Here is a 25,571-nt window from a genome sequence, read left to right on the forward strand (position 1 = left end):
GTGATTACTTGTTTTCCTTTTTTCTTTCCTTCGAATTTGAGTTTGACTATAACCCTCACTCGGACAGTATTGACATAAAATACAAAGAACAGAGGAAATAGTAAATATTGTTTTAATTATATAGGTTTCTTATTGACACAATGGCATTTATTTTGAAGTAAATGTTGTTTGCACCACACAACTTGATTGATGAACCAAAGGTAAATAGTCTCTTGTTAAGGGCACATGACTGCAAAAGAGGCCTTCTATCTGTACTTAAAATGGGGATGTCTGACCATCAACAGTGGGGTCTCTGTCTCCCTATCTGGATAAGGCTGATCCCACACAGCTTACATTTCTGTAGTGTGGTCATTCAATATATCTCAAATATTGCAAATAAACACAGGATGCACATGTAGGTACAGTTATACCATTTATTTCACTGATCAAATTCCCATCCATCAAATTTGACATGAACGAATCACACAAACCTTCCATTCCCATTTTAATGTTTAACAATAATTATACGCAAGGCTTAAAARTCATTCCAGGTATTTCCAAAAACATTTGAAACATACTTCAAGATTTAATTTTTCAATATGACATTTATTTWAAAAAACTAAAACACACATTACTCTAGTTCCTCAGTCAGTGATTTCATTTCAATGGATGGACTTGGATGATATGACAACTCACACAACATCTTCTTTCACTCTCATGACTTTAAGACACAATGATAATGCACTGGGGTGATAATAGGTAGGTAGTAAGTTATGAGTCGTTAAAAAAAAAAATCACTTGATTTGGATCTCTTCTTTTCAGTATTGACCTGTAATCTAAAGTAAAAACACTGATGACGATTTAGAGACATAATCCAAAAATGGAAAGCATGTAATTCAAGATTCCATCTCTCTTTGTGCTTATTGAGAGTAGAAGCCCAGTAGTATTATACTATAAAAGGCCTCTATCTCTGACTGACTGACAGACTGACTGAGTCAGTCGTCTGTTATTGCAGTGGTAGGCAGCTAAATGACGTTAATCTGGGGTGATCCTGAGGTTTATCGTCAGGGATTACAGGAGGGGCAGGCAGGCCAGGCGTATAAAGTGCTGTCCATCCATATCAGCGCAATAATCTCATCTACACTGGCTCTTGTTATTATACTGCATTGGTTTAGGTTTAGGTTTCTTTTCTGTTTCTGATTACTGATTGTATTGTCTATGGGGTTAACAATCTGCAGATTCTGATAGCAATGCATATAAAAGGGCACACAATATATATATAATCTAGGGGAAAGGTTGGGGATCGGCAATGGTGGGATGGGGGATGGCGTGATGCATAGCTGTTTACTTGAAGGACCGGCGGACCTTGCGTCCCTTGAGAGGCTGAGGGGGCCGGTAGTTGTCCTGCATGCAGCAAGGTGCCTCTCCATCACCACTGAACATTAAGCTGCGGAATTTACCCATCTGTAGGAGACCGAGAGCGAGACAGAGAGAAGAGAGAGAAAGAAGAGAGAGAGGAGAGAGGAGAAGGAATGAGAGAGGAGAGGCGAGGAGAGAGAGAGAGCGGAGAGAGAGAGAGAGAGAGAGAGAGAGAGAGAGAGGCCAAAAAGAGAATGGTTAGAATCATAGTGTCTCGGTGCAACTGTGGTCTGTGGCTCATGTTAAAGAAGTGTCTTTGGCTTCCTGTGTTCCAGTATTTACATCCCATATTTAGATCACTCAATGAGCAGGATGTGAAATGTAATCCCTGAAACAATACCAATTTAGTACCAAGGTTAACACCGAGGTCTAACTGATCATAATGTAGAGTGAAGTTTTACATTTATTTGAATTAATATAGAGAGTACAGGACACAATCAGAGAGAGGAGAATCGAATGGTGTGTGCAACGATACCGGCGTGTAGCTGGTGCATCCCTCTCTGGTCAATAATTCACCTGAGCCTCGTTGTAAACCATGTGGGTCTCGCATTGTCCTGCACAGCCACATGCAATGGCATAAAAACAACCCCCCACAATACCCACAATTGGGAGCAATGGCTGTCCATCAACATCGATGGACAGCCATAAGCAAGCATAGAGTATAAATGAATAAGCATGAAAAATGTTTTCTCTAAATTACTATTAATATACATGACCRGCTCCATAATTTCAGTGACCTTTAGACATTCAAGACTCTGTACAGTCTCATTTCCAAAGTTCAAAATAAGTTTAGAGCAACAGTATCAATTGACACACTGTTCTACATATTCTCATTTACCGTGAGAACTGAAACACTTCTGAAAGTGCATTCATTTCCTTCATTCTATAATCTCACAATCTGCAAAGATCAACTACAAAGGCTTTCTGCAGTTGCTAACACTCACAGATTAAGACATGGGTCCTACTGCATGTAGGTGAAAGGCTTTTCCAACACAACATTGCATCAGTTCTCTGTCAGAACAGTAAACTCTCTCCACCCACTTTATTGCTGCCTTGCACTACTGCTTAACTTATCTTAACAATGCATATGGTTGGAGGTAGCCCCCCCTAAATTGACACTTTCTTTTCGTCATGACATATGTGGGACAGTGCCTTCGACGGCAGCTTTCACTAAACAAGCATCCTCGGGGTCCCATTTAAACGCTGGCTGGTGAAATTGGACTTGGGGATTTGATATCCCCAAAGGCTCAGCATGGAAAATCAATAATAAGGGGATGTGTCAGCTGTGTACAGTAGCTTACAATAGCTATGTACTGTAGTTTGTGTACGTTTGGTTATTTTATGGTAGGACAAATCATTTTCTGTGGAAATGATTTACAGACAGTCACAGAAACGTATTTAGTCCATGACCTATCCTTAAGTAACAAGAACATTTCCCAGGACATAGACATATCTGGTATTGACAGATATCTTAAATTCTTGTTAATCTAACTGCACTGTCCAATTTACAATAGCTATTACTGTGAAATAATACCATGATATTGTTTGAGGAGAGTGCACAATTTTGAACTTGAAAATGTATTAGGCACATTTGGGCAGTCTTGAAGTTTTGAACAGAAATGCAATGGTTAATTGGATCAGTCTAAAATGTTGCACATACACTGCTGCCATCTATTGGCCAAAATCTAAATCACGCCTGGGCTGGAATAATACATTGTAGCCTTTCTTTTGCATTTCAAAGATGATGACACAAAAAAAAATATGCATGTTTTTTTCTTTGTATTATCTTTTACCAGATCTAACGTGTTATATTCTCCTACATTAATTTCACATTTCCACAAACTGCAAAGTGTTTCCTTTCAAATGGTATCAAGAATATGCATATCCTTGCTTCAGGTCCTGAGCTACAAGCAGTTAGATTTGGGTATGTCATTTTAGGCAAAAATTGAAAAAAAGGGGCGGATCCAAAAGAGGTTATTAATGTGGGTGTAGGCTGCTTTCGTTGGAAGAGGCAAGCCTCCCAAATATGATACTAGCAGAAGTTACTAAATAAGCGTTATGGGCCACTCAGATAATGTAATCTAAAGTGACAGGCAAAAGTCTTGACCCTCCCTGTTTTGAGTGAATGGCTGAAACTTCTACTAAAAAACTTGCTGGTAAACACAAACTTTGTAGCAATGCTCACCAAGACAAGATGGAAAGCAGAAACCTACTGTACCCACAAACAAGTCCTTTATACTGTATTCTACTGCCAAGAAAGCATTTTATTTTTAGTACCCGCACATACAGTACTTCTAGCTTCATAAAACATTTGATTATTTTCTAAAAGATGTCCTATGACATCTGACCTCAAACTGACCTCTTTCAATTAACTGGGGCTGATGAAGCTGATTAGTGAAAGGAGAACACATTTCCTTGTTATGAAGATACTGTATAAAAGTATTGTACCTGGGTAGGGCTGACACTGATCGGTTCCTTCAGGACGATCCAGGTGACACTCTCCAGCAGAGGGGGAGTGGTCAGGGAGCCATCATATGTCCAGTAGTCCAGTGAGCAAGGCAACAGAGTTTTGGCATCAAAGTTGGAAAATGTAGTTTGCTTTCCCTAAAGAATGCACAAATTGTGATTGAATACACAATGATTAAACAAAGTCTTACTTCAACATTCCCAACCAATTCTAGTCATTCGAGGCAAGATTTCTAAATACCATTTAAGATCAATTTGATTTCACCTTTGATTTGATGGCCCCCAGAGCATCGAGAACCTTCTGCAGTCTGGGGTTTGCAGCACCAATCTATAAGAAACAAGAATTCACAAAGCCATCCAAGGGAATCAGGCTACTTTCAGAATGCACTTAGAGGGAAACAAATAAACAGTATATGAACAAACATATAAATCGTATTAGATCTGCACCTTCAGGAACACTCCAACCACAGCGAGTCCATCGGGTTCACTAGCGGCCTCACCAAAGCTAGGGTACTTGGTGTTCCAGTGCACCAGATGGAGCTTGACAAAACAAAGTCAGGTTTAACTCAGGTAGCCAATGAAAAGTCTAATCTGAAGCCAAAGGGCTTGCCCTGTTGTATAATCTAGGTGTAGGACTGCCTACCTCACAGGGGAACTTGATTCCATTGACGGTGTGCTCAGAGCCTTTGTCGTCGCACGCGCCCCAGTGGAAGTGGAACTGCTTCAGCCTGTATGTGCCGGTGATGGGGCCTCCGGTCAGTGCTGTGGATAGGAACACACAYGCACACACAAACTTTTAACGTTGCTTTTCAAAATGAACTATGTTTATGAGCATCTGCGTGTGTCCAAATGCAGTCAAATGACATGATTAATGCCATCACGTAATGATAGGGTAGGATAGGAAACATTCATTTTTAACAATGTAGTCTGCAGACTGATGTGCTTGCTCCCAGCACCACAACAAAAGACAACGACCTGACAACTAGCGTACTTCAGCCCAAAGATACTAAAACCTTCAGAATGAACACCTGCCAGCCTGCTCTAACGTCACCTATCATCAATGTTATCTACCGTACAGCAGCCTATGTGCACAATGGACAAAGACAGTGCATCAAGGAAATGAATTCACCACTGTGTTTGATATTTGTTTTAAGCAAAGCCACTGAAGTTACCATGCAAAGCAACCGAAGTGAACATATAACCAGTTAGCCGCAACACTTGTTCTCTTGTTGCCGCTTCCCCTTTCTATTCCACTCCTCACCTTACTAAATGCTCACCTCAGAACCCAAGTGAGAAATGGAGATAATAATTTATTGACATATTAGCTGTATCTCATTATATATGAATTCAAAGGCTTACTTGAACTGTCAACATCATCCACAAAGCCAACTTGGAAGGAATGGCCATTGTTCAGAATGTCTGTGGAGTTGGAGGGGTCATAGTTCAGTTTGAGTGGCTTCAAGGTAGAATCGTAGGAGGTTTGACCAGGAATAATATCAATGGGAGACTGCCTGGGTCCATTAGCAACAGGAAAGCCATCACACCACTTCTCAGGTCCTACGATGGAAAAAACAAGGGACAGAGTCAAACAGAAGAAAAACACAAATGTATCATATTCACTCTATTCCAAACAGTCCGATGATATCTGTGTTCTCACATATACATGTATAAATGTATGATCATAACCTAATAATGTAGGGCTAACTATGCATGTATTAACAGTAACATGTCAGAAAATATTAACACTTATTTACAGAAGTTATTTTGCGCCGGTAAGAAATGTACTCATGCAACAAAATCAGTTACTCATGCAACAAAATCATGCAACTGTTGAAATTTACAGTTTCAACTAGTAGTTCCAAAAGTGGAGTCAACATCAGATGACAATGTAGAATAGATTCTAGAATGCCTCACCATCAGATGGTCCATATCCCCAGCTGTGAGACATGATTATTGACTTGTGTTCCTATAGGAATATAATCCCTTTCAATGGTAAAACCCAGATACAAGGATCCAGTTTGTGCTAACCTTGAGAAAACAAGTGTCAGGGTTTATATAGACTTCCCCTCCTGACAGTAGGCCTACATCAAGTGGGTGGGTTTGGCCTCTTGGTTTTAGCGCAGTCTAGTCATCACAGCAGGAGGTGTTCAAGCACCCATCAATAGACGACCCGAGTCACACCTCCATGTTCATTTGGTCCCATTCACTGTGGAGCGCATCGCTCTATCCGTCGACCTTCTATCGGATGGTGAGAATGAAGCAGACCCTGTTGAGAGCTCACCCTCAAAACGTGTGCATCCCAGACAATATAGTCTTGCCAAAAGATTTGGCGTTCGTAGACTAACATTACACACATGTTAGGTGCGGTTTATTCACCATGGTCTCCTTTAACGTTTTATAGTGACATCCCGAAATATATGTTTTTTTCTTCTGAGAGCAAGGCATGCCAGATTCACTGACCTTGGGTTCTTCCAACGTAGCCYGCGTCTGTAGTAGAAGTAGGCTACTGTATAGCATGTGAGATGTGCAAATGGAAAGTGTGTTTCGTTCTAAAAACAGAATGGACAAGAAGGAAAGCAAGGATGCAGATCAAAGCGTGATGCATTGTAGGCTATATTTATCCTTGAACTGCCTATGTCCCTTTGCAGCCTGCGTCAGCGTAAAAGCCTAATATTTTAAACGCATTTGCCTCTTCCTCTCCAGTGCATCATTTTAAAGGGGCCACGACAATAGACTGCACTGTGCTGTTAGTCACCAGCAGGGTAGTACTGCTGACTAGATTTGCCCAGATTGCATGAATAAATAGGAAAAGCTTTTTATTATGCACCGACCAGTTTATTGGTCACTTTAGGCTAATAAGAGATGTGGTTTGGAATGAGTGGATTTAAATCAAACATGTGCTGATGAATGATGGATTACATTTGGTTGATAATGTGATGCATAGTTTTTGGTAATATAAAATATTCCTTAAAATTCTATTTTTCAAGGTTTGGATATTTAATTAATTAATGGATGTGGATAATGGCATAAAGCAAAATGCTACAAGTCCAAGAAAATGTTGTGTGCATTTGCTTCCATCTACTGGTACAATGATGAAAGCTAACACAAACATTTGCTTCCATCTACTGATACAATGATGAAAGCTAACACAGACATTTGCTTCCATCTACTGGTACAATGATGAAAGCTAACACAGACATTTGCTTCCATCTACTGATACAATGACGAAAGCTAACACAGACATTTGCTTTCTAATACCATTTTCTTACAAATGACTACACCATGTGGCAGTTGGTGGGTATTGATTCTTGATTCAGATATTTCCTCCCAAACTTTAACAAGATGGTGCAGGTAAATGAAATAGTCATGAATAGGCTATATGGGATAACGTTTGGGATTTTACCAGTTGTGCAGTAAGCATATAGATTGGAGATGTACTTCTCCGTGTCATTTCTATACCAGAAAAACTCAATCAGAAAATAAATAAAACATTGCATATCATTTTAATAATAACCAATTTACTTGTGGTGAATGTAAATGAGCATTTTCATCATATTTTGACACAATCATACATCTGCCCAGCTAATTCTTTATTTATAAACACATTGATGTATTTTATGTAAGCCCTGATTGGATGCCCATATTTGACAGTTGCTTCTCAACATTTCATGTAAGCCCTGATTGGATGCCCATATTTGACAGTTGCTTCTCAACATTTATATCGTTTTTCATCACTGGCACACATACTCAATGCCCACACATCCCTTTGTGCATTTTGATTTGCAAAGGCTGGATGAGATGATCCATGATTCACACAGTACAGAACATCTTGGAAGGAGGAAGTAGAATGTCTCTTTTAAGAAAATACTATTTTAATTATGCTTCAGTATTCTTTAACAGTTTTTTTGCCACACTTTTTCACTGCAAAGTGCACATAATACAGACACTTCTGTTGGAGTGCGGCACAGAGGGGTAGAAGGTTCAGCAATTGTAGATATTTTGAATGTACATCGTTAAGTCATATTAGTGCAAATCATACTGTGACTCATCTTATTCAGACAAATAAACAAAAGGCCTGCATAAGGCCTAACCTTCCATCCTAAGAAAGACAGCAGTAGTCAAAGGCTGAGTGAATACATTAACATACAAGAGAGGCTCTCCTCTGTAATTAGTTGTACTTGTATTGATATGACCTCCACACACTTCAGCCCTCCAGTTGAGTAAGTGGCCTAAAGCTACTCAGTACTATTAGACAAAGTCTCAGTGAATAGAAGAGAACTCATTATGGCCACAGAAAGAATGGCTTAATTTCGAATTATAGACTCCACATTGATTTAGGGAAGTATTCACAACTATTAGCAAGGGGTCAAATGACAATGCCTTATTGGCTTTATTGTGGGAGCATAAATCAGATAACTTAAATTTAAAAAAATATGATTTTCAGATGACTGGGACAAAGATCTTACTATGCAGGTGACCATAGACTGTAAAGACAACATAGTAAACAAAGCCTAGTTAAGGTAGAATAGAATGAAAATAAAATTGCATAAATTGGCATTGCAGAGTGAGTGCACCTATAACTGCAAATACAATATTCAGTAGTGAGTATTTAGCCTACTTCTCTTTCCATTTTTCACGCAGCCATTTGATGATACGATTTTACTTACACTGAATGAGCATGATTACATTTTAAGCATATCAAATACATATTTATCTTCATTTCATCCATTCAGCTACTGCATGCTTCTTTTTTGATCTTACCAAAAAACACCTAATCTGAGGAACAAAATCGTTCAGGAAGAATGTCAGCTCTGACCGTAGTGTGAATTAGCCTCTTTTCATGCCAGATGTGTGTTTTTGTCCACAGATTCAGATGGAAGAGTAAGCCTGCATATGGGAAATGGAGCAGGAGGCACGGCGGGGTGGGGTGGTGAGCTTTAGGGATCCCCAAACCAATATAAAGGTATTATCATTAGATAGTATGTGATCGTGGCATAAGCCATGGCAACATGTTTAGAATTAAAGGAACCTAGCTTTAAAACAGAATATTGGGCTCTCTGACCCATGGCAAAATGTGTAGAGCTGCAAGAAGTGAGCGGTTTTCCCCCAAATATACTTGATTCCTACTCTGATTTCTCTGACTTGCAAGAAATGGCATCAGCAGTCTAACAAAAGATGAACAGTTTGACCTTCACAGACAGCTAAGTGGAACGCTTTCCCTCTCATGTTTAAAGTTTCTTTACAATGATCCAAATAAATACAGTTCCAGTCAAAAGTTTGGACACACCTACTCATTCAAGGGTTTTTATTTATTTGTACTATTTTCTACATTGTAGAGTAATAGTGAAGACATCAAAACAGTGAAATAACACATATGGAATCATGTAGTAACCAAAAAAGTGTTAAACAAATCAAAATATATTTTATATATCTGAGATTCTTCAAAGTAGCCACCCTTTGCCTTGATACAGCTTTGCACACTCTTGGCATTCTCTCAACTAGCTTCATCAGAAATGCTTTTCCAACAATCTTGAAGGAGTTCCCACATATACTGAGCACTTGTTGGCTGCTTTTCCTTCACTCTGCGGTCCAACTCATCCCAAACCATCTCATTTGGGTGGAGGTTGGGTGATTGTGGAGGCCARGTCATCTGATGCAGCACTCCATCACTCTCCTTCTTGGTCAAATAGCGCTTACACATCCTGGAGGTGTGCTGGGTCATTGTTCTGTTGAAAAACACATGATAGTCCCACTAAGCGCAAACCAGATAGGAGGCATATCGCTGGAGAATGCTGTGGTAGCCATGCTGGTTAAGTGTGCCTTGAATTCTAAATAAATCACAGACAGAGTCACCAGAAAAGCACCCCCACGCCATCACACTCCTCCTTCATGCTTCAATGGTGGGAACCACACATGCGGAGATCATCTGTGCACCTATCTGCGTCTAACAAAGGCAAGGCGGTTGAAAACAAAAATCTCAAATTTGGACTCACCAGACCAAAGGACAGATTTCCACCGGTCTAATTGCCATTGCTCGTGTTTCTTGGCCGAAGCAAGTCTCATATTATTATTGGTGTCCTTTAGTAGTGGTTTCGTCGCAGCAATTCGACCATGAAGGCCTGATTCACGCAGTCTCCTCTGAACAGTTGATGTTACGACGTGTCTGTTACTTAAACTCTGTGAAGCATTTATTTGGGCTGCAATTTCGAGGCTGTTAACTCTAATGAACTTATCCTCTACAGGTAACTCTGGGTCTTCCTTTCCTGTGGCGGTCCTCATGACAGCCAGTTTCATCATAGCGCTTGATGTTTTTGTGACTGCACTTGAAGAAACTTTCAACTTGACATTTTCCCATTGACTGACCTTCGTGTCTTAAAGTAATGATGGCTGTCGTTTCTCTTTGCTTATTGAGCTGTCCTTGCCATAATATGGACTTTATCTTTTACCAAATAGGACTATCTTCGGTATACCACCCCTACCGTGTCACAACACAAACGATTGGCTCAAACGCATTTAGAAAGAAAGAAATTCTACAAATTAACTTTTAACAAGGCACACCTGTTAAATTAAATGCATTCCAGGTGACTACCTCATGAAACTGGTTGAGAGAATCCAGAGTGTGCAAAGCTGTCATCAAGCAAAGGGTGGCTACTTTGAAAGATCTCAAATATTAAATATATTTTGATTTGTTTACCACTTTTTGGTTACTACATGATTCCATATGTGTTATTGCATGGTTTTGATGTCTTCACTATTATTTTATAATGTAGAAAATAGTAAAAATAAAGCAAAACCCTTGAATGAGTAGGTGTGTCCAAACTTTTGACTGGTACTGGTGATCCATGTCATTTTCTATATCAGGAAATGTTTAGATCCAAAGTGTTATTTATAGCATAATCCGTCAGTTCACACAAAATGAACGCCCATCTCTCCAAAAAGCAAGATTTTATTTCACTGTCTTCAGTCCCAAACTTAAAAACTTTATTACATCATCTTCACAAACTAGTTTGCTGTCGTTCCTTACAGTTTTGGCTGATCAGCAGAATTTTTTGGCAAACTAAATTGCATCTGTCATGGGTTTTCTTCATGTCCCCCCCCTGTTTGTAGTGACAGCAGCGTATCTAATGAGCCACAGTTGTGGACAAGACCACTCTGTTTTCAAAGCAGATGCCATTTCTCATTTGATCTTCACTGAATAACCTGCATTCTCCTCTCCTCCACTCTACATGCACAATCCCTCACAGGATGGGATGGGGGAGTCTTTTATTGTCTAGTAGTGCTATGATAGGCCAACCCACAGTAGGCTGAGCTGTGTGAGCATAGTAAAGTTAGAGTATGTGATGTTTTTTTATAAAAATGTTTGAGATATAAGACAGGTAAAGATATAGCACAGATTGTACATTAACAGTAAAGAATGTTTGTATAATACTTTTATGTTAGTAGTTCTCTACTTTCAATACTGTACCATTTAGGGCTGGAGGACACGGAGTTTAGTATTCCTGAATAGTCCTGATAGTCCTGAAAGTAATCCCATAGCATTTCACTTTAGAATGTTAAATTGACTTTCAATAACACATTCATTGCCACATTAGTTGCTAACACAGCTACACTGTGTGTGTCACGGCTATTGAAAGAAGTGGACCAAGGTGCAGCATGGTGAGCGTACATTTCTCTTTTTATTTAAAATGTCGCCAACAAAACAAAAAAGACGCTTACAGGGCAAAGTGCCACTAAAAAAGATATCTACCCACACTGAAAGGAGGTTACAAAAAAGTGCTACCTAAGTATGATTCCCAATCAGAGACAACGATAGACAGCTGTCCCTGATTGAGAACCATACCCGGCCAAAACATAGAAATAAAGAAACATAGAAAACAAAACATAGAATGCCCACCCCAAATCACACCCTGACCAAACCAACTAGAGACATAAAAACGCTCTCTAAGGTCAGGGCGTGACAGTGTGTGAGATCGTTTGAATATTGATACGAAAAATTTGACAAAATTGTTTCTAATTATTTTATTTTATAAGGGCCCCTAACACGCAATATACTGCTCCTCTCTTCCTGTAATGCTGGATTATTGGCAATGAAGGGAAACAATCTGCTATTGCTTTTTAGGGATCATGTTGACCAAAACTCTAGGAAATGCTGAATAATTAGGATATTAATAGCTGTACCCAATTGCATTTGTTATGTGTATATGTATGCTGTACATAAACCTGTTTTGGCATAAGTATTTATATCTCTGACTTCAAATGCAATTTTTTTTACCAGTTCAAAAATAACGTTTTGTTGAAAATATGACAGAGCAAATAATTGTTATTAAGTCTGTTTTATGTCTCTTGTTATGCACTGAAGGAAAATGCACATTTTATAATGACATATTTAAATGTATATAACCATATTCTATTCAATTCTATTCTATAAAAGTATAGTCTATTCCCAACGCAATCGTCTCTATTGCAACAGAGCAGCAGCTTAATTTGTTTCCCTGTCCTTAGTCCTTCTCCATGCCGGGTCTTATTGGCATCCTCATTTTTCCACTATGTGGGTTTTCGTCCTCTCTGCGCTGCAGCAACAGAGCGAGCTGTCATGTGCATGGAACAGAGGCTCGTGCAGTTTGATACCCAGCTATACAGCCACCACCAGTCGCTCTTTCTTATTATTTCTCATTAAAAAATATCGTTTCATTTAGGATTTATCGAATGTCACTCCACTCATGAATTCTGACTTGAGAAGACTGAAGGTAAGCTTTCAATATTTTCCCTATATGCTGCATGTTTTCCTCCATAGCAATAGCGAGTGGTTGATTAGTACATTTTTCCAATACTGATGCTGAGGAATGAACCACATCATTAGCCGACTATTATCTGCCTTATTTGACAATTGTTTGTTGACCAAAAGCCATTGTTTTCAATGAGGCTACATTGTAACCACCCAGATGACGGTTGTCTCAGAAAGACTTGCATCACGCTAGATATGAAATGCCATCATTCGATACAGCAGCCCACATCAGTTGCACACAGCAGCGCACCATAGGACGCTTGATGAAGGCTAAAGGCAATCCCTACTTACTGCTCTTTCACATGTCGTGAATAGTCTGTGTGCTATTCGAGATAAACCTACTGATGAATGCTTTCATATTTTCCTTAATACAGTATTATATCTGGTGATGGAATGCAGTGCATGATGCGGTCAAGATATCGTGAATCATCTAAGTTCAAACAAGTTGTAGCAGATTTAGCTATTGTCATTGTAGTGTTTTCAATTAAACGACAGTTTCTGCCATTAGTGCATATCAAATAACCTACCATTCATATGACAAATGTAGTATTAAATAGACGGATACTGTTGCTCAATGTACGCTGCTGTGTTCAATGTTATAGAGAGAGATTGACGTTTATCATCATTCTGACAAAGAGAGATGAGAACATCAGCGTTGCAGATGTATCTATTTAACTAAGCAGGTATCGGGAGATTTTTGCCCTCCTAATTTTACATTTTAGTAGTCACTCTTATCCAATTTACAGGATAAATTAGGGTTAATTGCCTTGCTCAAAGAGATATCTGCAGATTTCTTCACCTAGTCAGCTCAGGGATTCAAACCAGCAACTTTCCAGTTACTGGCCCAACACTCTTAACTGCTAGGCTACCTGCGGTCACCTAAATATTTAGTACCTAAATACTAAATACTATTGATGTTTTCATGGAGGGAAGCTGATATTATTGGGATCATAGGTACAGTTGGCTATATGTTGTTACATATGTTACATATTCCACTTGCAGAACTTCACAAAATATTTTAATTAGAACCTTATCCTCTGTGTTGAACTTAAGAAAGTATGACAAAGCACTGTCACTACAAGCTGTCACTACAGCCTACACTCCTTTTACTGTGACAGGACAAAATAAGTAGGCGATTTTGATTTGTGCATCTCTCTCATCGTCTGTATGTCACAGTGCCTTTTATCTTTGCTCAGAAATGTACCCTCTCTCTATTTCTCTATTTTCTCTCTCAGAGGTATTGGAGCAATATTTGTCGTACAGTAACTGGAACGTATTGTCTGAGATGGTCCTCTTCCAGTCTTGGATTGGTGTTTGTTTGAGAGGTGACAAAAGGCACTAAATCTGATTAAAGGTCAAAATTGGTCCAGACACAAATACTTCATATCGTTGTTGACTTAACTGGCTTCTGTCAGACTGCCATTTTCTGCCATTTTCTTTATAGTTTGTAAATCTACTAAGATGTCACAATTATTTTATGTTGAAAGAAAGACCTTAAATATGTTAGGCTTGGCTACTATCATCCTCGGTCACCTTTGAGCCCTTTATCAATTTCACTGGATAGATATTGTATTTCAATTGAGTTAGGACCAAAAAGATACTGTTTTTATTCCTAAACATTTGTTTTATATAGTTTGTAGATAAAGTAGCAGTGTCAATGTGGCTTAACATCAAGGGCTGCAGCATCACAGTATCACACAGTGGAACCAATCGTCAAGTTCCAAGCATCCTCCGCATCACAGTCCTCCTCTCACTGTGTCAGAACTATAACAGGATTACAGAGATGTCATTTCTATATAAAAGATAGAGCATATGTACGTACATACTCTACCCCCACAACCAATATGCTCTTTTAGATGTTTCTTCATCCTACCACAGACTGCCACTGCTGAAAATGAGATGTTTAGATGTTTCATTCAGATAAACTTGAAGGAAATCTGACGTGTAGATTAATAGTGACAACTTGACGGAAATCTGACATCTATAAATATAGCACATCTGACTTGTACTTTCTCTAATGTCATCACAGTTGCGTACAAAGGAGAGGAGGTTTAGGCTAACATTTAGTCTGACTAGTACTCTGACGTCATCACAGTGGGTAAAAGATAGAGGAAGCTTAACATTTGGTCTGGCTGCCTAATGCCTGATAGTGTAGGTTGGTCAGTTTGTTTCAGCCAGTGGTTCGTCATCATCATGCAGTGGGGATAGATGACAACCGAGTCCTGAGGAGGAGGGAGGAGAGAGGCCAGTCCAACTGCGGAGGAGGGTGCATAATCAGATTCATTAGAGCACAGCTAGTCCACTGTGTCAAGTGAACTGGTGCTATGTCATTTCATCTCTGAACAGCGTCAGCTCCACACAGCCAGAAATAGACTCCAGCCGTGGCTTTGCTTTTAGAACTGCAGCCAGCTCTGTCTCTACCACTATACAATACATGGGATTCTATTCTATAGGGCTGGAGCAGAAACGAAAAAGAGTCTAAATCAGGAGTTGAATCAGTGTGGTGTTTAATGTTGTAATTTGTTATCAAGACAATACATTTCCTCTGATTAATGCTGTTAGTAAGGCTAAGGTTCAATTGGAATGAGGTGTGATAGCTAATAGGAAGCTGAGTACTCTGTAGTAGACTCTGTGGTAGACCTTTGTCTGGGACTGACTGGCACTATCTGTGGTCTTCCAGACAGATTTCTGTATGGATCTAAAGGACAAACACTCCTGGAACACGTACTGCTGTACACACTCAGTTTTGTATTCTTGTTACAATCACTGCCTGGTAGATTCTTGAACAAACTCAATAGATAGGTAAGAATAGTGGTTTATATCCYCCTCATGATAGCTAGCCTTGGTTTATCTGTCAGCCCAACAATTGCCTATTCGTCTCAAACATCCTCCTGCTCCACTAGTCCCCAGAGAGTCCTTCCAATGGCTTATCATCTAAACCATTCAACCACTGGGGAACATCATACCACATTAGGTCAGGTGTAAGCCACAATCTCTCAGGACAGTTTGACCCTTGTCACACTTCTAATCCAAGCCAAAGCAAGCTGTGCTGTCCTGGTTACCCATCCACCATAGTTGCTGGAACCCTGCTGGAAAGAACCATGTGAAAAGAAAATAAGCAAGCAAGCATAGTGTTTCAGATCTGCACTAAAAGGGTGTGAAAGGGGTATTTGATTGACTGCCCCCAAAATGGTCTGTTTACCTGTCCCAGATTTGACCTTTCAATAGAGTGCATCTCTATAAATAGGAAATGGTTGTATAGAAGAAGAGCCATCTTTGCCATAATATTTGACTCTTTCATAAAGTATGTAACAACATACAAATCATGTATGGAATAGTATAAAATGTTTTGGTGAAAAGTTTACCTGCAAAACATGTAGTAAAGTGTTTTCAATATTATTAATGATTTCCCCCTGCTTGTGTGGGAGGCATTCACTCTGTGCTGCTGAACCTTTGACACAGTTTTCTCTGAGGATGGGGTTTTAATCAATGCTGTTATACCAACCAGTGGTCTGGTTGGTATAACTTTGGATTAACWGAGACTAAAACGTGATGATGTTTTCAAATGTGGGTAATGCCGGTGTCAAAAAAAGAATGTCATTTTAATCTAACACTGGGAAAGAGGTTCCTGGAGTGAAAGTATCCTTTGATTTAAGTGGAAAATTCATCAAACCGGTTAAATAGCTTAAATTGAGACGTACAGTATTTGCTTGAGGATTAAGAAAATATGTTAACATTCAGAACGTTTTACAACAGACCTGCATAATCCTCAGCCATTTTGAATGTTGATTGTGAGATTGGTTGGTTTATGCATTCAATGGTCTATCTGGGAATGCAAATTAGTTTCTACACATTGCACTGTACACTCCGAAAGGGATCTTCGGCTGTCCCCATAGGATAACCCTTTTTGGTTCTAGGTARAACCCTTTTTGATTCCAGGYAGAACTCTTTTGGGTTCCATGTAGAACCACTGTGGAACAAAAAAGGGTTCTTCAAAGGGTTCTCCTATGGGGACAGCCGAAGAACCATTTTATTATCTAGATAGCACCTTTTTGTGTGTGGTGCAGTTTCCACGGTGACCAGGCGTACTGTTGACCCTATGTGGGAATAATAGACCATTGCATTGATTGCAGAAGGTCCAGGGAGTCTGGGAAAACATCATTATATGTGGTATAGCAGTGTTTCCCAAACTCGGTCYGCTGAACCCCAAGGAGTGCACGTATTGTTTTTTGCCCTAGCACTACACAGCTGATTTCAAATAATTAAAGGTTGATGATTAGTTGATTATTTGAATCAGCTGTCTAGTGCTAGGGGAAAAAACAATACGTGCACCCCTAGGACCGAGTTTGGGAAACACTGTGGTATAGCAAGCTGTGGTATATCAAGCTTTGCATCCCATAGGATAGAAATGGAATAATAGACTATTGCATTGAGTGCAGAAGGTCCATAGGGCTGTGAGGGAATCAGAGAAAACATCATGGTATGTTGTCTAACATGCTTTGCATCGGGATCTCACCTCATAAGAAGTGGATGGAAGTTGAACACCTTGTCATGTTTCACATTTAACAAACTAGATCTACTATCATGAAACGGATCTGCTTGTGCATGGAAAATGTTGATGACCATTTCTCTGTATTAAGTCACACTACTGCGTGGCTTTCAAAGACATGGATGAGTCATATTGCACTGAAGAGAACTATTCAAGGCACTCCCTAAGTATGATATATTTAAGCAATAAGGCCAGAGGGGATGTGGTATATGGTCAATATACCACGGCTAAGGGCTGTTTTTATGCACGCCGCTACGCAACCCCCGAGGTGCCTTATTGATATTTTAAAATGGTTACCAACGTAATTAGAACAGCAGAAAGAACTGTTGTCAAACCCGTGGTATACGGTCTGATATACCACGACTTTCAGCCAATCAGCATTCAGCGCTCGAACCACCCAGTTTATAATATAATGTAAAGTATGCTAAATATGTTATTACACTTCACAGCACCAATTGTGATGTTCATTTCAAGGAATTTCAATATTTAGCTAATTAACATTTTTTGGCTCATTAAAAAATATGTAATTTGAATTGAAATGACCACAACCTGCGTTAATTTAAAAAAAAAACATTTTGAGTCATAATTTATTCACGCCCAGATGTCTGAATCATAGTTTATTAATGTGTCTTAGTAAAACTACTTTCCCCACTGCACTGCATGCCTTCATCTTTACTTTGTAATTGGATGTGCCGAAGGCATGGCCTGAATCCTTCCCCTGGTCCCTACATGCCACACTAGTTGATCTGCCAGGCAGGAACCGACTTACCACTGGAACTTGCTTTGCTTTTCATTAATAGCTGGACTTTCGCCAGTGTATGACATCACAATGTTCATTTGGCACCCTGCCAAATTGCCTTTCTCAATCAGGTGTCTTGTTAATGTTTTAGAACGTTGCTATTCTTTTTTTTTTGAGGGGGGTGGTGGGGGGGGTGAAAATCAGCTTTAATATTGCAGATAGATTGTGGCTCCCATCAATGTAATTGTCTGCATCATTTCCAATTCACCATATGTTTTTTTGTAAATATACAGTGCATTCAGAAAGTATTAAGACCCCTTCCCATCCTGTTTCCATTGATCATCCTTCAATGGACTCCAATCCAAGTTGTTTAAACATCTCAGATTGGAGTCCACCTGTGGTAAATTCAATTGATTGGACATGATTTGGAAAGGCACACACCTGTCTGTATAAGGTCCCACAGTTGACAGTGCATGTCAGAGCAAAAACCAAGCAATGAGTTTGAAGGAATTGTCTGTAGAGCTCCGAGACAGGATTGTGTCGAGGCACAGATCTGGGGAAGGGTACCAAAACATTTCTTGGGGAGAACAAGAACACAGTGGCCTCCATCATTCTTAAATGGAAGAAGTTTTGGAACCCCCAAGACTTTTCCTAGAGCTGGCTGCCCGGCCAAACTGAGTAATCGGGGGAAAAGGACCTTGGTCAGGGAGGTGACCAAGAACCTGATGGTCACTCTGACAGAGCTACAGAGTTCCTCTGTGGAGATAGGAGAACCTTCCAGAAGGACAACCATCTCTGCAGCACTCCACTAATCGGGCCTTTATGGTAGAGTGGCCAGACGGAAGCCACTCCTCTGTAAAACGCACATGACAGCCCACTTGGAGTTTGCCAAAAGGCACCTAAAGGACTCTCAGACCATAAGAAACAAGATTCTCTGGTTTGATGAAACCAAGATTGAACTCTTTGGCCTGAATGCCAAGCGTCACGTCTGGAGGAAACCTGGCACCATCCCTACAGTGAAGGATGGTGGAAGCAGTATCATGCTGTGGGGATGTTTTTCAGCGGCAGTGATTGGGAGACTAGTCAGGATCGAGGGAAAGATAGACGGCGCAAAGTACAGAGAGATCCTTGATGAAAACCTGCTCCAAAGTGCTCAGGACCTCACACTGGGGCAAAGGTTCACCTAACAGGACAACGACCTTAAGCACACAGCCAAGACAAAGCAGGAGTGGCTTCTGGACAAATCTCTCAATGTCCTTGAGTGGCCCAGCTTTAGCTAGGACTTGAACCTGACCAAACATCTCTGGAGAGACCTGAAAATAACTGTGCAGCAATACTCACCATCCAACCTGACAGAGCTTGAGAGGATCTGCAGAGAAAAATGGGAGAAACTCCCCAAATACAGGTGTGCCAAGCTTGCAGCTTCATACCCAAGAAGACTTGAGGCTGTAATCGCTGCCAAAGGTGCTTCTACAAAGTACTGAGTAAAGGGTCTGAATACTTATGTAAATGTTATTTTCACTTTTGTATTTTTTATACATTTGCAAAAATTTCCAAAATTCTGTTTTTGCTTTGTTGGATATTGTGGGTAGATTGATGTGGGGGGAAAACTATGTAATACATTTTAGATAAGCTTGTAACATAACAAAATGCGGAAAAAGTAAAGTGTCTGAATACTTTCCGAATGAACTGTATATATTTCTTTGATATATTTTCCTTTATTATTTTCCCCTAGCCCTACCATCCCTCCCCTAAATGGAGTAAACTAATGGACAACTACTCTTAGGCTTCCGCTTCCAGCCTATACACACTATATATATTTCACAGACACAGCACATCTCACGTCCTTCAGCTCCACTCAACCATTCCCATCTATCTCTGAACACCATCCAGTTTCGATTTCTATTTGCCAAACTTTTTACTGGTACCATATATGCCAATTATTTGATTGTACGACCGCATTCTGTCCCCTATCAACACTTTATTTTTTATTTTTGGTGCCAGAGAGAATGACATAAGAAAGTAGTCAAGACGACTAGCTTGATTGAGCCTCCACCATGTATATCTCACTAGGTCAGGATATTTAAGCCTCCATATATCCACTAGTTCCATTATATCCATGATATGTGATTTCTTTAAGTGCATAAGGGTGATAGTTTGTAGTGTGATTTCCTTTACAGTACATTTAGGTATTTAAAACCATATTATAATCTTCCACCATAATAATAGAGTCTTGTATTGCTTGTACAGCAGGCTTGATCAATTATTATATACTGTATATTTTCAAAGGAGCATGGAACATCATTATTTGGACCGTATAGATTAATGAGCCAAATCTGCTTATGGTTCAATAACATATCTAAAATAATCCATCTACTGCACCTTGCGGATCTGTTTGAAAAATATGCACATTCGGATCAATATTGCTATTCTTAGAGGAGGTATCCTTACCCAGTTGGAGTTTTATTTGATTTGTTCCAGCTTTGTGTCAAGTCACCTCGGGGGATGTTAACTCTTCCAACTACTTGGTGTTATTGTGCGAAGGCTACTTACATTCCATTATCTGTCTGTTTTGGAGCATGTGAAAAAGAAGAGGAGGTTCACTGTCTTGACTGTAATGTGCCATAGCTTTATGGCTATTTTTTTATCCTTTAGTTAAATGATGTGTATATTTTATTTTGTGAAAATCTTCATGCATCATTTCCCATACAGTTTTTTTCTCTCCCCAAACATGTTTTGACCAGGAACTAATTTTCTTCAGAAAAGAAAGCATGCAATTGTGGCTGAGGTGGTTGGGTGAACATGATGAGTAATCCTACCTGAGACCTGAAGACTCACGCTAGCCCCCATCTCATGCCTTACCTCGACCGTAGCTCAGTGGGCTATCATGGTCTTGAGTCACACAGACAGCACAGGTTTGTATCTGTAAACCCCAGGACCCCAACCAAAGAGACAAAGAGAAAGAGCACTGTAGGTGGAGGGATTGGATCATTTTGTTATTCTCTTAGCCTAAGCAGTGGTGACTGTAACCTGTTTATCAGGACTTGGGGAACTGTGTGCTCTGACACACATAATCAACAGGACATGCTGAGGAACCCAAGTTACTAAATACTGTACCCTGGGTAGGGCTGGTTAAAAACATCTGTGGTGACACAACAGTAGCCTATGTGAGGAGCTGGAACCCAATCTCCAAATAAAACRTCAACCTGTGGCGTAACTGCAGTAACAGAATTACCCCATGGCTTGACGTTTTAATTACAACATATGTTGCCGTATTTTAGCTGTCACAGAATTAAGCCATGGCTTGACATTTTAATTACGCCATGTTGTACCGAATTTTAGCTGTCATCAAAAGTGAAACTAAAACATATGTTTAGGCATTAATTCTGAGTGGTTAAATTAAGGGAAAAAAGAGTGCTTAGCACTGGGGTTGAACACGCGACCTTCGGAGCCGGAGTCTGTGGTGTAAATGCCCATCCACATCCACAACACCCTAGCAAGCCGCAAGCCCTCTAGAAATAAATAGAAGCTCACGTTGCCTCTAGTGGATGGTATAGCTTCCACATTTCACCAGGTGGTCCAAACGTAATCTGGTACATGCAGAATCGGCACCTCCTGGCGTATTCCATAAGAGAATAAACCGAATTAGAAGATAGTCATATTGATTGCAAACAGATGGTGGCAGATTGACTGGGCAGAATCTGTTCACTTTATTTAATATCCCCATCATTCACTGTAGCATTCAATTTGCCAGTCAAAAGTTTGGATACACCTACTAATTCAAGGGTTTTTCTTTATTTTTACTATTTTCTACATTGTAGAATAATAGTGAAGACATCAAAACTATGAAATAACACATATGGAATCATGTAGTAACCAAACAAGTGTTAAACAAATAAAATATATTTTAGATTTTAGATTCTTCAAAGTAGCCACCCTTTGCCTTGATGACAGCTTTGCACACTCTTGGCGTTCTCTCAACCGGCTTCACCGGGAATGCTTTTCCAACAGTTTTGAATGCTGAGCACTTGTTGGCTGCTTTTCCTTCACTCTGCGGCCAACTCATCCCAAACCTACTCAACCGGGTTGAGGCCAGGTGATTGTGGAGGCCAGGTCATCTGATGCAGCACTCTATCACTCTCCTTCTTGGTCAAATAGCCCTTACACAGCCTGGAGGTGTGTTGGGTAATCGTTCTGTTGAAAAACAAATTATATTCCCACTAAGCACAAACCAGATTGTGTATCACTGCAGAATGCTGTGGTAGCCATGCTGGTTAAGTGTGCCTTGAATTCTAAATAAATCACAGACAGTGTCACCAGCAAAGCACCCCCACACCATCACACCTCCTCCTCCATGCTTCACGGTGGGAACCACACCTGCGGCGATCATCCGTTCACCTACTCTGTGTCTCACAAAGACACGGCGGTTGGAACCAAAAACTTCAAATTTGGACTCATCAGACCAAAATATGGATTTCCACTGGTCTAATGTCCATTGCTCGTGTAAGCAAGTCTCTTCTTATTATTGGTGTCCTTTAGTAGTGGTTTCGTTGCAGCAATTCGACCATGAAGGCCTGATTCACGCAGTCTTCTCTGAACAGTTGATGTTACGATGTGTCTGTTACTTAAACTCTGTGAAGAATTTATTTGGGCTGCAATTTCTGAGGCTGGTAACTCTAATGAACTTATCCTCTGCAGCAGAGGTAACTCTGGCTCTTCCTTTCCTGTAGCGGTCCTCATGAGAGCCAGTTTCATCATAGCGCTTGATGGTTTTTGTGACTGCACTTGAAGAAACTTTCAACTTGACATTTATTTTCCGTATTGACTGACCTTCATGTMTTRWARTRATGGACTGTTGTTTCTCTTTGCTTATTTGAGCTGTCCTTGCCATAATATGGACTTTATCTTTTACCAAATAGGGCTATCTTCGGTATACCACCCCTACCGTGTCACAACACAACTGATTGGCTCAAACGCATTTAGAAAGAAAGAAATTCTACAAATTAACTTTTAACAAGGCACACCTGTTAAATTAAATGCATTCCAGGTGACTACCTCATGAAACTGGTTGAGAGAATTCCAAGAGTGTGCAAAGCTGTCATCAAGGCTACTTTGAAGAATCTCAAATATTAAATATATTTTGATTTGTTTACCACTTTCTGGTTACTACATGATTCCATATGTGTTATTTCATAGTTTTGATGTCTTCAATATTATTCTACAATGTAGAAAATTGTCAAAATAAAGAAAAACCGGCCTCCCGGGTGGCGCAGTGGTCTAGGGCACTGCATCGCAGTGCTAGCTGCGCCACCAGAGTCTCTGGGTWCGCACCCAGGCTCTGTCGTAGGCGGCCGCGACCGGGAGGTCCGWGGGGCGACGCACAATTGGCATAGCGTCGTCCGGGTTAGGGAGGGTTTGGCCGGTAGGGATATCCTTGTCTCATCGCGCTCCAGCGACTCCTGTGGCGGGCCGGGCGCAGTGCGCGCTAACCAAGGGGGCCAGGTACAAGGTGTTTCCTCCGACACATTGGTGCGGCTGGCTTCCGGGTTGGAGGCGCGCTGTGTTAAGAAGCRGTGCGGCTTGGTTGGGTTGTGCTTCGGAGGACGCATGGCTTTCGACCTTCGTCTCTCCCGAGCCCGTACGGGAGTTGTAGCGATGAGACAAGATAGTAATTACTAGCGATTGGATACCACGACAATTGTGGAGAAAAGGGAATAAAATGTATAAAAAAATGTATTAATTAAAAAAGAAAGAAAGAAAGAAAAACCCTTAAATGAGTAGGTGTGTCCAAACTTTTGACTGGTACTGTATTTCAACCTTTTAGTGTATTCTTTTTTAATATGTAAACATCACATAAATCTGTGGAGAGGAAAGGTTTTCCTCGTTTCAGGAGAAGCCAATATTTCTGACACATTGAAGTGTTTCAGCATGCATTATTGTTTCAAATGTACTGTAATGTAAACTTGGAAATTTTCACAGTATAAATCCAAGACATTTCTCACTTAATTTTTTWAAACAAATTGGGTCTTAATTATCGGCAGTTGAATAGATTGATTCAATTATTTGATATGTGTACTTTATGAGTTTGAGATGATGAACACATGTAGACTTTGAAATGATCAGATTTGCCAAAAGGTATTTCTCACATTGCTATTCTCGCTGTGTCTATATTAAATGATCCTTTTATTGAGCTTCTTCTTTGACATTCTTTAATCTGTGTACTATGAGAGTTGTTCCATAATGGATTATACATTTTTCACATTTCTTGAATCCTCATCTCTGTAGCTGTTAGCCGTTATTTTCCTCTTTGCTCAGCACTCCTCTCCGCTGTAGAAACCTTTTAGAGAATGTTCACATAGTACCATGCTGTGTTAATTATGGATGGATGTACAGTTCAGTAGGTTAGTGTCCCAGCTCACAAGCTATTTCTATATATACTGTTAAGTGTTCAGATTTGTGATACTGGTTTGGTTTCTGTAGGATGTGGGTGGTGGTGTGGATGTGGTAGCTTTACACTAATCGATAGTACAACTAGGCTGTGAAAGATCCACTTTTAGGGTGAACAAGATTTCCCCATGCACTCCCCACTGTGTTTATGTCTACCCTATGGAAGAAGAAAGTAGCCATGTAAAATGCAGACGTCAAAATGATAAACAGTGAAAGGCAAGAATATACAGTATCGTGCAGAGACGTTAGCAAAAGCCTGCTTCAATGTTTTTTTTATCACTTTGGTGCAATTTTCATAAGTACGTGTTACATTTTCACAAAGCTTAGTACAAAACTCAAAACAGATCACCAAGCAGATCAGCAGTTGTTTCAAAACCATAAGCACATTATAAATTGACTAAGTACAGTTGAAGTCGAAAGTTTACATACACCTTAGCCAAATACATTTCAACTCAGTATTTCACAATTCCTAACATTTAATCCTAGTAAAAATTCCCTGTCTTAGGTCAGTTAGGATCACCACTTTATTTTAAGAATGTGAAATGTCAGTAAAATATTAGAGAGAATGATTTCTTTCAGCTTTTATTTCTTTCATCACATTCCCAGTGGGTCAGAAGTTTACATACACTCAATTAGTATTTGGTAGCATTGCCTTTAAATTGTTTAACTTGGGTCAAACGTTTCAGGTAGCCTTCCACTAGCTTCCCATAATAAGTTGGGTGAATTTTGGCCCATTCCTCCTGACAGACCTGGTGTAACTGAGTCAGGATTGTAGGCCTCCTTGCTCGCGCACGCTTTTTCAGTTCTGCCCACAAATATTTTTTTTCTATGGGATTGAGGTCAGGGCTTTGTGATGGCCACTCCAATACCTTGACTTTGTTGTCCTTAAGCCATTTTGCCGCAACTTTGGAAGTACTTGGGGTCATTGTCCATTTGGAAGACCTATTTGCGACCAGCTTTAACTTCCTGACTGATGTCTTGAGATGTTGCTTCAATATATCCACAATAAATTTTCCTGCCTCATGATGCCATCTATTTTGTGAAGTGCACCAGTCCTCTCCTGCAGCAAAGCACCCCCACGACATGATGCTGCCACCCCGTGCTTCACGGTTGGGATGGTGTTCTTCGGCTTGCAAGCATCCCCCTTTTTCCTCCAAACATAACGATAGTCATTATGGCCAAACAGT

General features: G+C 40.1%; 2 protein-coding genes across 5 annotated transcripts in view; one reads left to right on the forward strand and one right to left on the reverse strand.

Moving 5' to 3' along the window:
• Positions 1–683: 683 nt before the first annotated feature.
• cahz (carbonic anhydrase) lies at positions 684–5,903 on the reverse strand. The gene is made up of 7 exons (XM_023977290.2): positions 5,779–5,903; positions 5,224–5,421; positions 4,508–4,626; positions 4,312–4,404; positions 4,130–4,192; positions 3,847–4,002; positions 684–1,443 (listed from the first exon to the last, which is right to left on the reverse strand). The coding sequence occupies exons 1-7, from the start codon at positions 5,810–5,812 to the stop codon at positions 1,324–1,326; spliced, it is 783 nt and encodes a 260-aa protein (XP_023833058.1). The 5' UTR covers positions 5,813–5,903; the 3' UTR covers positions 684–1,323.
• A 6,553-nt stretch (positions 5,904–12,456) lies between these two features.
• Positions 12,457–25,571, forward strand: part of LOC111956337 (disks large-associated protein 1-like) — a 120,915-nt gene continuing 107,800 nt past the window's right edge. For all 4 annotated transcript variants that reach the window (XM_023976796.2, XM_023976792.2, XM_023976795.2 and 1 more), the window contains exon 1: positions 12,457–12,611. The gene's annotated coding sequence lies outside the window, so the exon portion shown is untranslated. The remainder of the gene's footprint in view (positions 12,612–25,571) is intronic.

The sequence above is a fragment of the Salvelinus sp. IW2-2015 genome, linkage group LG32 (genome assembly GCF_002910315.2).
Source record: "Salvelinus sp. IW2-2015 linkage group LG32, ASM291031v2, whole genome shotgun sequence".
Taxonomy (NCBI): Eukaryota; Metazoa; Chordata; class Actinopteri; order Salmoniformes; family Salmonidae; genus Salvelinus; species Salvelinus sp. IW2-2015.